The sequence below is a fragment of the Xenopus laevis genome, chromosome 1L (genome assembly GCF_017654675.1).
Source record: "Xenopus laevis strain J_2021 chromosome 1L, Xenopus_laevis_v10.1, whole genome shotgun sequence".
NCBI lineage: Eukaryota > Metazoa > Chordata > Amphibia > Anura > Pipidae > Xenopus > Xenopus laevis.
In genome coordinates, this window is record NC_054371.1 from 59,477,548 (window position 1) to 59,493,671 (window position 16,124).

The 16,124-nt window shown below is 39.8% G+C and overlaps 1 protein-coding gene across 1 annotated transcript in view; it reads left to right on the top strand.

The window, feature by feature from the left end:
- The first annotated feature begins 9,967 nt into the window (after positions 1-9,967).
- gatb.L (glutamyl-tRNA(Gln) amidotransferase, subunit B L homeolog) overlaps positions 9,968-16,124 on the top strand; it is a 59,932-nt gene continuing 53,775 nt past the window's right edge. The window contains exon 1 of the mRNA XM_018231408.2: positions 9,968-10,154. Within this exon, the coding sequence (XP_018086897.1) occupies positions 10,105-10,154 (50 nt within the window). The 5' untranslated portion in view covers positions 9,968-10,104. The remainder of the gene's footprint in view (positions 10,155-16,124) is intronic.

The window sequence follows — 16,124 nt, forward strand, 5'->3', positions numbered from 1 at the left end:
TACTAGGCACCCACAAAACATCAATCTCCTCATCATCATTCTCCTCAGATGCATCAATTTCTTCTGACACATCACAGAAGGAAGCAGCAGCGGGGACCTCCTCCTCATCACTCATTATGTCCATCTCTATCGTGTTCTCTGCCAGAATTAAATCTGGTGTAAGGTCCTCATCTCCTTCATCTTCTTCTGGCAATAATGGTTGCGCATTACTCAGTTCAAGAAACTCATTGGAAAATAACTCCTCTGACCCCAGTGAAGAAGGGGCACCGGTGGTGGAGGAAGTGTTACGTGGGGTGGCCATAGCAGTGGAGGATGAGGAGGATGTTGTGGTAAAGTTAGAAACGGTAGAGGATGGGGTGTGCTGTGTAAGCCAGTCAACTACCTCTTCAGCATTTTGGGAGTTCAGGGTCATTGGCTTTTTAAAACTGGGAAATTTGCTAGGGCCACAGGATTGCATAGCAGCACGGCCCCTAGCACGGCCTCTGCGTGGCGGCCTGCCTTTGCCTGGCATTATTTTTAAAAAAACAACAACAACAACAAAAACTTTTTTTTTTTTCTGGAAACGATAATACACACAGCTAGATGGCGGGTTGAAGAAAACACTGTGCAAATAATGCCTACAAAGTCAACGTATACACTACTACAGCGGTGGATACGGATTACGTAAAATATATGAATGCTGCTTGAAAAAAAGTAACTCAAGTGGTTTTTCTAGAGACGATAATATTATCAATATTTAGACAAAATGTGAACAAGGTCACACAGCTCGATGGCGGGTTGAAGAAAACAGTGTGCAAATAATGCCTACAAGGTCAACGTATACACTACTACAGCGGTGGATACGGATTACGTAAAATATATGAATGCTGCTTGAAAAAAAGTAACTCAAGTGGTTTTTCTAGAGACGATAATATTATCAATATTTAGACAAAATGTGAACAAGCTCACACAGCTCGATGGCGGGTTGAAGAAAACAGTGTGCAAATAATGCCTACAAGGTCAACGTATACACTACTACAGCGGTGGATACGGATTACGTAAAATATATGAATGCTGCTTGAAAAAAAGTAACTCAAGTGGTTTTTCTAGAGACGATAATATTATCAATATTTAGACAAAATGTGAACAAGCTCACACAGCTCGATGGCGGGTTGAAGAAAACAGTGTGCAAATAATGCCTACAAGGTCAACGTATACACTACTACAGCGGTGGATACGGATTACGTAAAATATATGAATGCTGCTTGAAAAAAAGTAACTCAAGTGGTTTTTCTAGAGACGATAATATTATCAATATTTAGACAAAATGTGAACAAGCTCACACAGCTCGATGGCGGGTTGAAGAAAACAGTGTGCAAATAATGCCTACAAGGTCAACGTATACACTACTACAGCGGTGGATACGGATTACGTAAAATATATGAATGCTGCTTGAAAAAAAGTAACTCAAGTGGTTTTTCTAGAGACGATAATATTATCAATATTTAGACAAAATGTGAACAAGCTCACACAGCTCGATGGCGGGTTGAAGAAAACAGTGTGCAAATAATGCCTACAAGGTCAACGTATACACTACTACAGCGGTGGATACGGATTACGTAAAATATATGAATGCTGCTTGAAAAAAAGTAACTCAAGTGGTTTTTCTAGAGACGATAATATTATCAATATTTAGACAAAATGTGAACAAGCTCACACAGCTCGATGGCGGGTTGAAGAAAACAGTGTGCAAATAATGCCTACAAGGTCAACGTATACACTACTACAGCGGTGGATACGGATTACGTAAAATATATGAATGCTGCTTGAAAAAAAGTAACTCAAGTGGTTTTTCTAGAGACGATAATATTATCAATATTTAGACAAAATGTGAACAAGCTCACACAGCTCGATGGCGGGTTGAAGAAAACAGTGTGCAAATAATGCCTACAAGGTCAACGTATACACTACTACAGCGGTGGATACGGATTACGTAAAATATATGAATGCTGCTTGAAAAAAAGTAACTCAAGTGGTTTTTCTAGAGACGATAATATTATCAATATTTAGACAAAATGTGAACAAGCTCACACAGCTCGATGGCGGGTTGAAGAAAACAGTGTGCAAATAATGCCTACAAGGTCAACGTATACACTACTACAGCGGTGGATACGGATTACGTAAAATATATGAATGCTGCTTGAAAAAAAGTAACTCAAGTGGTTTTTCTAGAGACGATAATATTATCAATATTTAGACAAAATGTGAACAAGCTCACACAGCTCGATGGCGGGTTGAAGAAAACAGTGTGCAAATAATGCCTACAAGGTCAACGTATACACTACTACAGCGGTGGATACGGATTACGTAAAATATATGAATGCTGCTTGAAAAAAAGTAACTCAAGTGGTTTTTCTAGAGACGATAATATTATCAATATTTAGACAAAATGTGAACAAGCTCACACAGCTCGATGGCGGGTTGAAGAAAACAGTGTGCAAATAATGCCTACAAGGTCAACGTATACACTACTACAGCGGTGGATACGGATTACGTAAAATATATGAATGCTGCTTGAAAAAAAGTAACTCAAGTGGTTTTTCTAGAGACGATAATATTATCAATATTTAGACAAAATGTGAACAAGCTCACACAGCTCGATGGCGGGTTGAAGAAAACACTGTGCAAATAATGCCTACAAGGCCAACGTATACACTACTACAGCGGTGGATACGGATTACGTAAAATATATGAATGCTGCTTGAAAAAAGTGACTCCGGTGTTTTTTCTGGAGACGGTAATATTATGGATATTTAGACAGAATGGGAACAAGGTCACACAGCTCGATGGCGGGTTGAAGAAAACAGTGTGCAAATAATGCCTACAAGGCCAACGTATACACTACTACAGCGGTGGATACGGATTACGTAAAATATATGAATGCTGCTTGAAAAAAGTGACTCCGGTGTTTTTTCTGGAGACGGTAATATTATGGATATTTAGACAGAATGGGAACAAGGTCACACAGCTCGATGGCGGGTTGAAGAAAACAGTGTGCAAATAATGCCTACAAGGCCAACGTATACACTACTACAGCGGTGGATACGGATTACGTAAAATATATGAATGCTGCTTGAAAAAAGTGACTCCGGTGTTTTTTCTGGAGACGGTAATATTATGGATATTTAGACAGAATGGGAACAAGGTCACACAGCTCGATGGCGGGTTGAAGAAAACAGTGTGCAAATAATGCCTACAAGGCCAACGTATACACTACTACAGCGGTGGATACGGATTACGTAAAATATATGAATGCTGCTTGAAAAAAGTGACTCCGGTGTTTTTTCTGGAGACGGTAATATTATGGATATTTAGACAGAATGGGAACAAGGTCACACAGCTCGATGGCGGGTTGAAGAAAACAGTGTGCAAATAATGCCTACAAGGCCAACGTATACACTACTACAGCGGTGGATACGGATTACGTAAAATATATGAATGCTGCTTGAAAAAAGTGACTCCGGTGTTTTTTCTGGAGACGGTAATATTATGGATATTTAGACAGAATGTGAACAAGGTCACACAGCTCGATGGCGGGTTGAAGAAAACAGTGTGCAAATAATGCCTACAGGGCAAATAATGCCTAAAAGGTCAACTTATACACTACTACAGCGGTAGTAAAATAAAAAAAAGTAAAATAAAAAAAAAATGAATATTAAAAAAAAAAAATTAAAGTTGGTGCTGCTGAACTACTAGGAGCAGCAGATTAGCACACCAGTCCCACTCCCCAACACTGCTAGACTAATAGCACTGGGCTCTTATAGTAGTAGTAGTAGTAGTAGTAGTAAAACAACAAAAAAATAAATAAAAGCAGTCCTTACAAGGACTACTGTTATTGCAGCAGTCAGCAGATGAGATCAGAAGCAGGACAGCTGCCCACTGCAGCTACATACAGAGCACTGCAGTAGAAGGTAGATTACTAGCCAGCAAAGCTACCTAAGCTTAAATGTCCCTCAAACCCCTGCAGACTTCTGTCCCTCCAATAACAGAGCAGTATCAAAACGATTACTAGCCAGCAAACTTTCAACTGTCCCTGAAATCACTAACAGGCAGCAGCTCTCTCCCTACACTATCTCTTCAGCACACACAGGCAGAGTGAAAAAACGCTGCAGGGCTTCGGTTTTTATAGGGAAGGGGAGTGGTCCAGGGGAGAGCTTCCTGATTGGCTGCCATGTACCTGCTGGTCTGGGGTGAGAGGGCAAAAAAAAGCGCCAACAATGGCGAACCCAAAATGGCGAACGTCGCGCGACGTTCGCGAACTTCCGGCGAGCGCGAACACCCGATGTTCGCGCGAACAAGTTCGCCGGCGAACAGTTCGCGACATCTCTAATGTTAAGCCTTGAACTTCATAGGCAGGTGTGTCCAATCATTACAAAAGGTATTTAGGGTGGTCAATTGCAAGTTTCTTATGTTTGACTCTCCTCTGAAGAGTGACAGCATGGGATCCTCAAAGAAACTCTCAAAAGATCTGAAAACAAAGATTGTTCAGTATCATTGTTTAGGGGAAGGCTACAAAAAGCAAAAAGCTATCTCAGAGATCTAAACTGTCAGTTTAAACTTTAAGGTTTAAACTTTAAGGAATGTAATCAATAAATGGATGGCCACAGGCACAGTTGCTGTAAAACCCATGTCTGGCAGGCCAAAAAAATACAGGAGCGGCATATACGGAGGATTGTGAGAATGGTTATAGACAACCCAAAGATCACTTCCAAAGACCAGCAAGAACATCTTGCTGCAGATGGTGTATCTGTACATCGTTCTACAATTCAGAGCAATTTGCACAAAGAACATCTGTATGGCAGGGTGATGAGAAAGAAGCCCTTTCTGCACCCACACCACACACAAAGTCACTTGTATGCAAAAGCTCATTTAGACAAGCCACAGTCAATTTGGAACAAAGGGCTTTGGACTGATGAGACAAAAATTTAGTTATTTGGTCATAACAATAAGCGATTTGCATTCCAAGAAAAACTTTAAATTCAAACATAAACTGCAACCTATTGTCAAATTTGGTGGAGGTTCCATCAAATTGTTGGGCTGTGTGGCTAGTTCAGTGAATGGGGCCCTTGTTAAAGTCGAGGGTCAGAGAGTGGCCGAGAGTTGAAGTTATGCCAGGGTTGGATATTCCAAAAAGACAATGACTGTAAGCACACTTGGAAATCGACAAAGTCATTTATGCAGAGGGAGAAATACAATATTCTGGAATGGCTGTCACAGTCCCCCGATTTAAATATCATAGAAAATCTATGGGATGATTTGAAGCAGGCTGTCCATGCTCGGCAGCAATCAAATTTTACTGAACTGGAGAGATTTTGTATGGACTAATGGTTAAAAAAAACCTCCATCCAGAATCCAGGAACTCATCAAAGGCTATAGGAGGTGTCTAGAGGCTGTTACATTTGCAAAAGGAGCTCAACTAAGTATTGATGTAATCTCTCTGTTGAGTTGCCCGAATGTATGCACCTGTCTAATTTTGTTATGATGCATATTTTCTGTTAATCCAATAAACTTTATGTCACTGCTGAAATACTACTGTTTCCATAAGGCATGTTATATAGTAAAAGGAAGTTGCTACTTTAAAAGCTCCACCAATGATAAACAAAACTCCAAAGAATTAAGAGGGGTTCCCAAACTTTTTCATATGACTGTAAGTATGCACAATGTAGATTCTGGGATCTTTACATGCCATGTCCTTCAATAAACCTATGTACATTGGGCATCAAACTGTGGCTTGGAGCTTTGGAGTAGAAAGATATGCATACCCAATTTGGATTCGGGGGAATGTGTACTTTCTAAAAGTTTTTTGGGGTGAATGTACTTTTTTCTACCTTTGCCCCCTCCCAACAATGTAAATGTGTTGATTTTGCAGTACCTGAAATGACAGACCATATGGGGGGTCTTCATTTTAGGGCCCCTATACCGTATGTCACGTGCTTTGGTGGATTCAGGGGAATATGTACTTTCTGAAGATATATGGTTTTCTGGGGTGAACGTACTTTTTTCTACCTTTGCCCACCCCAAAATTATGTAAATGTGTTGATTTTGCAGTACCAGTAATGAAAGACCATTTGGGGGGTCTTCATTTTGGGGTCCCTATATGCCAAGTGCTTAGGTAAACATATACATATTGGACATCAAACCATATTTGGGGTGATTTATTTTATGCCGGGTGGAAGTTTTGAGGTGATTTTGGAAATGTCACCAAAATTTCCAATTTTAGGGAAGGTTTGCGGCTTGGTGCTTTGGATTAGAAAGACATGCATACCCAATTTGGATTCGGGGGAATGTGTACTTTCTGAGAATATATGGGGTGAACATACTTTTTTCTACCTTTGCCCACCAGAAATCATGTAAATTTGTTGATTTTGCAGTATCTGGAATTACAGAACTGATAGCTCGAATGGGGTGTCTACATTTTGGTATATGTAAACCAATACATATTGGGAATTAAACTTTTCAGTGAACTCCTGGCATTCATATTTAGGGTATTTTACATTAGTACTTTATGATTTGTGGGAGATATGATGCTGTGGGAGATATGATGCTGTAGATTGAAAGCTTTGAGGTCATTTTTCATAAAATTCACCAATTTAGAAAAAATTATAACTTTAGTAAAGAATTGCAACTTGGTAGTTTGGATATATATATATATATATATATATATATATATATATATATATATATATATATATATATATATAGATAGATATTGGAAATTTGGTAGTGTACTACTTAAGAGATTTTGATCTATACAAGTGAGATATCTCCATAAAACTATATATATTTGGTATTGGCGTGTTCAGGAGACAAAGGGGCAGATTCACTAAGCGACTAATTTGCTATATTGTCCACTTCACTCACATTGCAACACTTCGCCAGGCGTAGATTCGCCAGGACAACGCTAATTCACTAAAATCCGAAGTTGCGTCCAGGCCCCCGAACGCTGGCGAAGTAGCACTATCGTTAGTGCGGCAAGCAAAGCGAAGTTTTGCTAGCATTGCCTAATTTGCATACGGTGGGAAGTTAAAGTCCAATAGACGTATATGTTGCAGACAATAAATTACACTACACAAGCCCGGGAAACTTTAATAAAATAAAATATTGTAATTATATTGCCCTATGCATGAGCCCAGTATATAGTTTATGTGCCATATGTTAGGAAATGTAGGGGGGAAGCAGGGTACACCAGAAAATTTTACGATCTTTTGCAGCCTATCACCCTGTAAATTGAGAAGTCGCCACTATGCTACACTAAGTCCTATCTACTCTATTGTACTTTGCCTGGTCTGAAGTGGCGAAGGCAAGTCTGGCGCAAAAGGTAACGTTCGGTAAAATCCACCAGAGCACAACTTCACCAGGTGTAAGGGAGTGAATTACCGCTAGAGTCTGTCTCCTTCGCTAGCGAAGTTACGCCTGTGCCCATTAGTAAATCGGCGAAGTAACGAAATGACATCACGCTGGCGAATTTTCGCTAATGTTAGTCACTTTGCCCTGATATATGTGATTGTACTATGTGAAACATTATTTTTTTCATTTTATTAATTTTTTACAGATGTGGAATTACACTAAAATTCTAGTATATTTTAAAAGCTCCAGTTGTCCTGAAAAATTTTTTTTTTTATTGTTTTCCTGGGTAAACTAAAAGACGCCCTTGAGGAAAGGCCCTTAAAGTGAAAGGCTCTTAAAGTGAAATAGTACAAGATGTTCAAAAATGGTTTGGCAATAAAAGTACCAAATCAGCCGGTAGTGAAAGGGTTACCCTTTCACTCCCCACCTATTTGGCTGATTTAAGTCAGTTTCACCCTTTGGGGCAAATTCACTAAGATTCGTAGTTGTGCCAGGCGTAACTTCGCCGCACTTCGCCAGGCGTAGTTTCGCCAGCGCTTCGCAAATTCACTAAAATCCGAAGTTGCGCTCAGGGGTAGCGTAAGGTTGCGAAGTTGCGCTAGCGTTGATTCGCTAAGCGAAGCGAAGTTACGCTAGCGATGGTTAATTTGCATACGGCGCCAAATTCAAATTTCAATGGAGGAATACGTATCAGCACTACAAATGCCTAGAAAACCTTCAAAACATCAAATAAAAATTTTATTTTGCCCTACACATGTGCCCACTGTATAGGTAAGTTGCCATGAGTCAGGAAATGTAGGGGGGAAGGAGGGGAGCCCCAAAAAAATTGCGATCTTTTTCAGCCTATCACCCATAATGTAGAAAACACGCCAGCGTTTTTTGGGACTTAGAAAAAATTTTGACTTTTTTTGAAGCAATCCCTATCTACTCTATTGCGCTTCGCCTGGTCTGAGGTGGCGAAGGAAGTCTAGCGTAAAAGGTAGCGTTCAGTACACTGCGCGCGTTAGTGAATTTGCATAATTACGTCCGTAGCGATAATTCGTCAGGCGTAAGGGTGCGAAGTAACACTAGCGAATCTACGCCAGCGTTCGTTAGTGAATTTGCGCAGTAACGAAAATGCCAAACGCTAGCGAATTAACGCTAGCGAATTAACGCTAGCGTTCGGCGCTTCGGCGCTTAGTGAATTTGCCCCTTTGTGTTTTGCTAAATGAGTCTGTTTTGTGAAAACATAGACTAATTTGTCTGGCTCAACTATACACACAAAACCCTGAACCACAACTCAAGATGACTTTTGGTCACTTTCACCCATTGTCTTCTCCAAATAAGCCCTTGTAATGTCTTTAAAGGGGTGGCTAGCCATTAAGTTAACTTTTAGTATGATGTAGTATGGCTAATTCTAAGCAACTTTTAAATTGGCCTACATTTTTTATAGCTTTTTAATTATTTGCCTCTTTCTTCTGACTGTTTCCAGCTTTCAAACAAATGCTCTGTGAGGCTACACATTAATTTTTTTTTTTACTACTCTTTCTGTTCATTCCCTCCCTTAATAATATTCCAGTCTCTGATTCAAATGAATGAGTGGTTCCTAGGTTAATTTGGACCTAGCACCCAGATTGCAAACTGGAGATCTGCTGAATAAAAAGCTTAAAGGAGAATTCAACCCCTTGGGCGCTAAAATCCCTCCCCTTTGTTGCCCCCCGACCTACCTTCCCCCTCGGGCAAATGCCCCTAACTTGTTACTAACCCCTCTGTGCAGTTCCTCTCCTGTTGAGTTCACGGCAGCCATGTTCGCCCGCGCGCTCTTCTTCCTGTATTCGCCGGCATTGCATTTGGTGGTGCATGCGCAGTAGAGGGATTTACCGGTAAGGATCTACTGCACATGCACCGAAAGTCACGAAGTTTCCGAAAAAAGAAATCGGAAACTTTGTGACTTTCGGGTGCATGCGCAGTAGATCCTTACCAGTAAATTCCTCTATTGCGCATGCGCCGGCGAATACAGGAAGAAGAGCGCATGGGCGAACATGGCTGCCGTGAACGCAACAGGAGAGGAACTGCACGGAGGGGTCAGTAACAAGTTAGGGGCATTTGCCCGCGGGGGAGGTAGGTCGGGGGGGGAGAAAAGGAAGTGGGGGCAACACAGGGGAGGGATTTTTAAATCCCTCCCCCTAGTTAAAAAAAGCCCTACCCCACATAGACCCTCCAGCCTAGCTGCTTCACCAGACAAATGTTTCAGTATGAGCTCCAGTGAGCACAGTAAAAAAAATTCATAGCACTTAGGTAAATGCTGGGGGCAGGAACTAATGGCAACCACAAAAAAAAAAAACGTTCTTTTTTTTTTTCCATCCTAACACAAGAAGAAGATGAGATGGAAAAAATAATCATTGAGCGAGGAAGAGCTGACGGCAGATTGTATTATTGGTAACGCACAGAAAAATATATTTTCGCACATATTTTTTGAGCACATAGCCAGAAACCACCACAGAAAAAAATCTGTCTGTCTGTCTGTCTGTTTGTTTGTTTGTTTGTTGCCAATAACTCGCCAATCAACCCGCCCTCCCTCAGTACGTGCCGCGTCACTCCGCTTTGTAGTCGCGACGTCACAGTCTCATCTCGCGAGACAGTGACGAAACCGTGAGCTACCCTGAAAGAATCTTGAGTTGGACATAGAAATGACATTGCGGGACATTTAAACAGCGATTTGAGATTGAGGGCTGTGTCATGAAAGTCGGCACTCTCCCGCAGAAAGTGGGACTGTTGGGCGCTATGCGGTACGTTTGTATTTCCTTCTTTAAGGCCCCTTCTAAGGGGTCCTAAACTTTGGGAATAAAACAGTCTAATCTGCATGAACCATATCTGTCAGGGCCCCTACACTTCCTGGCTCCTCCTCCCAGCGGTCACGTGTTCTGCTGCTGCCATAGTTACGCACCTGCTTCTTAGCAAGATGTGTATGATTTAGCCTAAAAGCAAATATAACGGTGCTTTTACACTTTTATCCATTAAAATTATGTTTGTGCACCTGCTAATTAGTACTGGGCAGTTTTCTGTAGCTAAATGTGCCCATTTTTTTCACAAAATTAAATGTTTACCAATTACCAATGACAAATGTTGTTTACTTTCTATACGCTGTTATAAACCCTGGGGGGTTCAAAAAGTGGTCTACATGTATTATTATAAATAGACCAAAAAGCCCTGATATAAAGCAGCTACTACTTTGTAGTAGAAAGGAAGGTGGCTAAACCACACTGAAATATTCCATATTCCACATAAATTAAAGGAGAAGGAAAGCTACCAAATCCGTTTTATTGCCAATAGATTAGCCACAATAGTACAAACTATTAGAATATATTTATTTTGTGGAATGCTTCACCATTACTGAGTAAACAGCTCTAGAAGCTCTCTCTGTTTGTTTAGGATAGCAGCTGCCATATTAGCTTGGTGAGACCACTTCCTGCCCGAGTCTCCCCCTGCTCACTCATTGCTCTGGGCTCAGATTACAGGAGGGAGGATGAGAGAGGCGCAAACTGAGCATGCTCAAGCCCTAACCTTGGAGATTTATGGTGAAAACAGGAAGTCTGATACAGAAGCCCATGTGTACACAATAGAAGGAAAGAAATGCTGTGTTTCTTTTGACAGAGCAGCATTACATTGAGGGTTTATTGATGTATTTATATAGACCTTTCTGATAAAGTTTACTTAATTTTAGCCTTTCCTTCTTCTTTAAAGCATCATATGTCATCTTTTCAGCATGAGAAATGAGCAGTGCTCTAAAAATGCATATTTATTTTCATTATTAAAAATCACTACTAGGGGGTGCCTATTTGTTACTGTTAGGCACCCTCCCAGTGACTATAATTGCTAACTTTAGACTGCCCCAGGCTGGCACTCCTCTTATCTAAAAATGAACTGGCCCAGGGTAATGTTCTATATAGCGCTTCCAGCTTGTCCTGGGGATCCTTTTCAGTTTCATAAGTTGGTGAGCATGCACAGTAGAGTAAAATCAAAATCTAGATAATAAAATCTGATTGTTTATCCTGATGTGCATACATACTGCTACAAGGGATCCCTGGGCAAGACACAGAATTATGGTGTGCCGCTTAGAGATTATAATTAGTAAGCGGGGCTAATAAATTGGTAAACCAAAAGATTAACCAAGCCTTGTCCTTTAATTAATCAATAGGCACAGCATATTTTCAGCAAAAGCCTCTGTAACCAGCATAGAAAAAAATAAATTGCTATTGTTCACATTTCTGCTCAGAGGTCAGTTTATCCCCCTTTCTTCCATTTTTGGAGTGGAGTCCATGCGAAAAGAAATGTTTGAAAAGCCAATTATTATGCAATGGCATGCTGGCACAAAATGTATGTGGTGCTCATGAAACTGAACTGCTTCAGCTATCATTTCAAAAAAATATTTGACTGTCACTGTAAAAAATGCCAGATTAGAGGAGTAATTATGCATATTTGAATTTTCACTTTATTTACTGAAGATACCGATAGAGAGAGATAATTGAAGTAGCAGGTCCTTTCTTTCAGAAAATTTCAAAACATGCATGAACATTACATACCCCCAACATTCTGGAAATAAAAAGAGGGACAAAAAAGTTGCTGGCACAGTGCAAATTTTTTGACCACGCCCATTTTTGTGACCACACCCCCAATTTACCATGTTAATTTTTACAAAATTTGGCAGGTTATGAGAGTTTGAACATATTTCTGTGGTTTTTTTCAGTTCTTATGGTTTTGCTAATGAAGGTGAATTGCCCTTTAGGGTTTCAGCAAATGGGCAGATTCAGTGAGATTTAGTCGCCTGGCAACTAATCGCCTCTTCTTCGGGGCAATAATCTCCATGAACTGAAGTTTCCTCGTGAGCCAACTTCAGCCGTGTTTGGAAATCGAAGCACCGAGAGTGCATTGCCGCAGGCGTTTTTTCATTTTAGCAGGCAGAAGGCAAGAGGAAGGCAGTTCGGGGAGATTGTTGCCCCAAAGAAGAGACGATTAGTCGCCAGGCGAATAAATCTCCCTGAATGTGCCCGTGTGCTTAAACCCTTAAGCTGTGAGTCTAACTTCTCCCAAGGGACCTGTTATCATATATTGTTACAATTATTTGTTTGCTTATCTCTGCCAAAAGCCATTTAAGTTTAAGTTTTTAAGCCAATTAAGCTTTTTCTGCCTGTTCAGTGCAGAGAAAATTGGGACTTTCCAGTACAAACGAGGGACTGCGGGGTGAGCTGTCAAAAGAGGCACTGTCCCTCTAAAAATGGGACAATTGGCAGGTATGACATTGTGTGCATTGTTCTCCCCAGGCTGTTGCAGGGCTCATTGTATGGCATTTTTTGAAAGCCACCTGCCTCTACTGTTTCCTCAAACAATGAGTTTGTATGTTACCCTGTGTCTGTGTGAGATTCATTCAACTAGTCTGGTTTCTTCCCACAAACCAAAAACATACAAGCAGGTTTATTGGCTCCTGATGAAATTTGCAGTCTGTACAAATGTGATAGGGACTTAGATTGTATACTCCACTGTGGCAGGAACTGATGTGAATGATGAACAGTCTCTGTAAAGCACTGTGTAGGACTGCATGCTTTATTTGCAGAAGTACAATTCCCTATTGGCTGCTATAAAAAGTTTTCAATTACGGCAAGCAAGTTTGGAGCAGATTTAAGGCGCATAAATGTTTATTTCTTCCTAGTGGAATCATATTTCTGGGGAAAATACTGGTGTGCTTTTACACAAAACAGAAAAAGTGTTTTGTCTAACCATGTAAATTGGTTTTTTTTGGTTTAAATGAAACCAAAAGTGGTTCAAGCTTCTCTGTTTAACCCTACGTACCACTTCAGTACCGATTTAGTATATGTCAGTGTTTCTACCTAATAATAAACTGCTTATACTAAAAACCAAGGGGGCAAATTCACTAAAGACGAATTTTCACCAGCGACCAATTCGCCACACTTCTCCAGGTGCAAATTTATTACCACTACGCTAATTCACTAAAATGCAAAGTTGTGTCTCAGCAGCTTCACAGTGCAAGCATTTCCTAGCAAAGTTTCGCTAACATTCAATTCTGTGTAGGTAAACTTCATTAGTATTCTTGTGCTTAGGTCAAATTGAATAGGGCGTGTACATAAAAGTCGTATGTACGTCTTTATTAGTAATGTTGGTGAACATGCTTGAAGTGGCCACTTATTATTACAAATGTCCAAGGAAGCTAAATAAAGACAAAATATATCCTCTAATGCCCTAGACATAAGCCCACCCTAAAACAAATGTAACATGCCCCTCAAATGTCTGGAAAAAAATGTTAACACAAAAATCATTAGGAATCTTGAAGGCAATCCCGCTTTAAAAAAAGTGGCAATTTTTTACAACTTTTGTGACTTTCTGGCATACAGGATATGATGTCACTGACATAAGATTGAGGAAGACGTAGCTTCGTTTTATCAGTTCGTCTGGCCTAAGGTGGCGAAGGAAGCTCTGGCGAAAGAGGTTCAGTAAAATTTGCACTTTAGTGAATTTGCGGAGTAACAACCGTTCGCCAGAGCTAAAAGTCGCCTGCCGATAGGGTGCAAACGTACGCTAGCGACGGTCTCTTTCAAAAAAACACCAATTATTTCGACCACCAGTAATTTGTATACCAGTTTGTATACGTTAAAGGCAGAAAATTCCTTGAATATATTATTCTTGTTTTGATTGCAGATATTTTTTAGGTAAAAATCTATTGTTACATCTCAACTCTATAAACCAAGATGCTATTCTAAAACTTGTACAGTAACTGCTGCTGTCAGTCGGCTTGTATAATTTATGCCTCTAGTTTCCCACAATGATAAATATTAATTTTCTATCCATTTCAGTATTGGAATCAATATATCCGTGTGTAGTCATTTATAAGTTGGTACAATAGATATTTCAAATACAGGTATGGGATCCACTATCTGGAAGCCTATTATACAGAAAGCTCCGAATTATGGAATGTCCACCTTCCAAAAATGATTTCCTTTTTTTCTGTAATAATAAAACAGTACCTTGTACTTGATCCAAACTAAGAAATAATTAATCCTTATTGGAAGCAGAACCAGCCTATTGGGTTTATTTAATGTTTACATGATTTTCTCATAGACTAAAAGGGATACTGTCATGTATCAGTTAATAGTGCTTCTCCGCAGAATTCTGCACTGAAATCCATTTCTCAAAAGAGCAAACAGATTTTTTATATTCAATTTTTAAATCTGACATGGGGCTAGACATTTTGTCAAAGCTGCCCCATGTCATGTGACTTGTGCTCTGATAAACTTCAATCACGCTTTACTGCTGTACTACAAGTTGGAATGATATCACCCCCTCCCTTTTCCCCCCCAGCAGCCAAACAAAAGAACAATGGGAAGGTAACCAGATAACAGCTCCCTAACACAAGATAACAGCTGCCTGGTACATCTCAGAACAGCACTCAATAGTAAAAACCCATGTCCCACTGAGACACATACAGTTACATTGAAAAGGAAAAGCATTTCTCTCCTAAAGTGCAGGCACAAGACACATGACATGGGGCAGCTGGGAAATTGACAAAATGTCTAGCCCCATGTCAGATTTCAAAATTGAATATAAAAACATCTGTTTGCTCTTTTGAGAAATGGATTTCAGTGCAGAATTCTGCTGGAGCAGCACTATTAACGGATTCATTTTGAAAACATTTTTTTTCCCCATGACAGTATCCCTTTAAGGTATGAAGATCCGAATTACAGAAAGATCTGTTATCCAGAAAACCCCAGGTCCAGAGCATTCTGGATAAAAGGTCCCATACCTGTAACAGAAGTTGCATAAATATAAAAAAAGTATTTTATTTTGCATGTTTTATTAACATGAATGTAACTTTTTAAAGTGGACCTGTCATCCAGACACAAAAATCTGTATACTAAAAGTCCTTTTCAAATTCAGCAAGAAATCCAATTTCTATTTTTTATTAAAGCATTCATAGCTGTTGTAAGCTCAATTAAAAGTCTCAGCTGTCAATCAAATATTGTCTGCCCCTCCTCTATGCCTAGGCATAGAGGCGAGGCAGTCCAAAAATTTACTACTCAACTGCTGCAGTCTATACAGGCCTGTCAAAAAATGGCAAAAGTGCTGGAATATAGCCCCCAACTCCAAAGGGCACTCAAATCAAAAATTCAAAAATATATTTCCAGTCAATTCTTAAAGTTAAAAAATCACTCTTTATTTATCATAAATATTAAAAAGTAGGCATACAGACCAATTGATGCTCCACCTTACGCGTTTCGCACCCACAGGCACTTATTCATAGGCATTACTGTTGTTACATTTGGTCACAAAATTTATACCCCAGGAAATCCCTCCCCAAACGTTAAAACCAATCACGTGTTGCCACCTCACGTTTCTTTTCTTAAAGCAACATACATATCAAATTGTTCCTATTAACATTGTTTTTCTGCCTATACTCTATTTTTTCTCACAACCATTTTATTAGGATGTCCACATTTAAGCAAATATTTAGATGGCAATTACTGCTCCATTAGCATTATATTTTCACTCCTAATGTTACCAGTATATATCACATTTTCTTGTCTGCCCCATACACTTCTATATATCCACCTCGTTATAAGCATAACCAATTACATTATAATTTACGTAAAGCATGTTACATCAAACTCGTAGTTCAAACCAAGTGGTAACCGAGTATGCAAGTAAAAAATCCAAGTAAAAAGAGGGGCAGACAATAACTTTCACTTTCC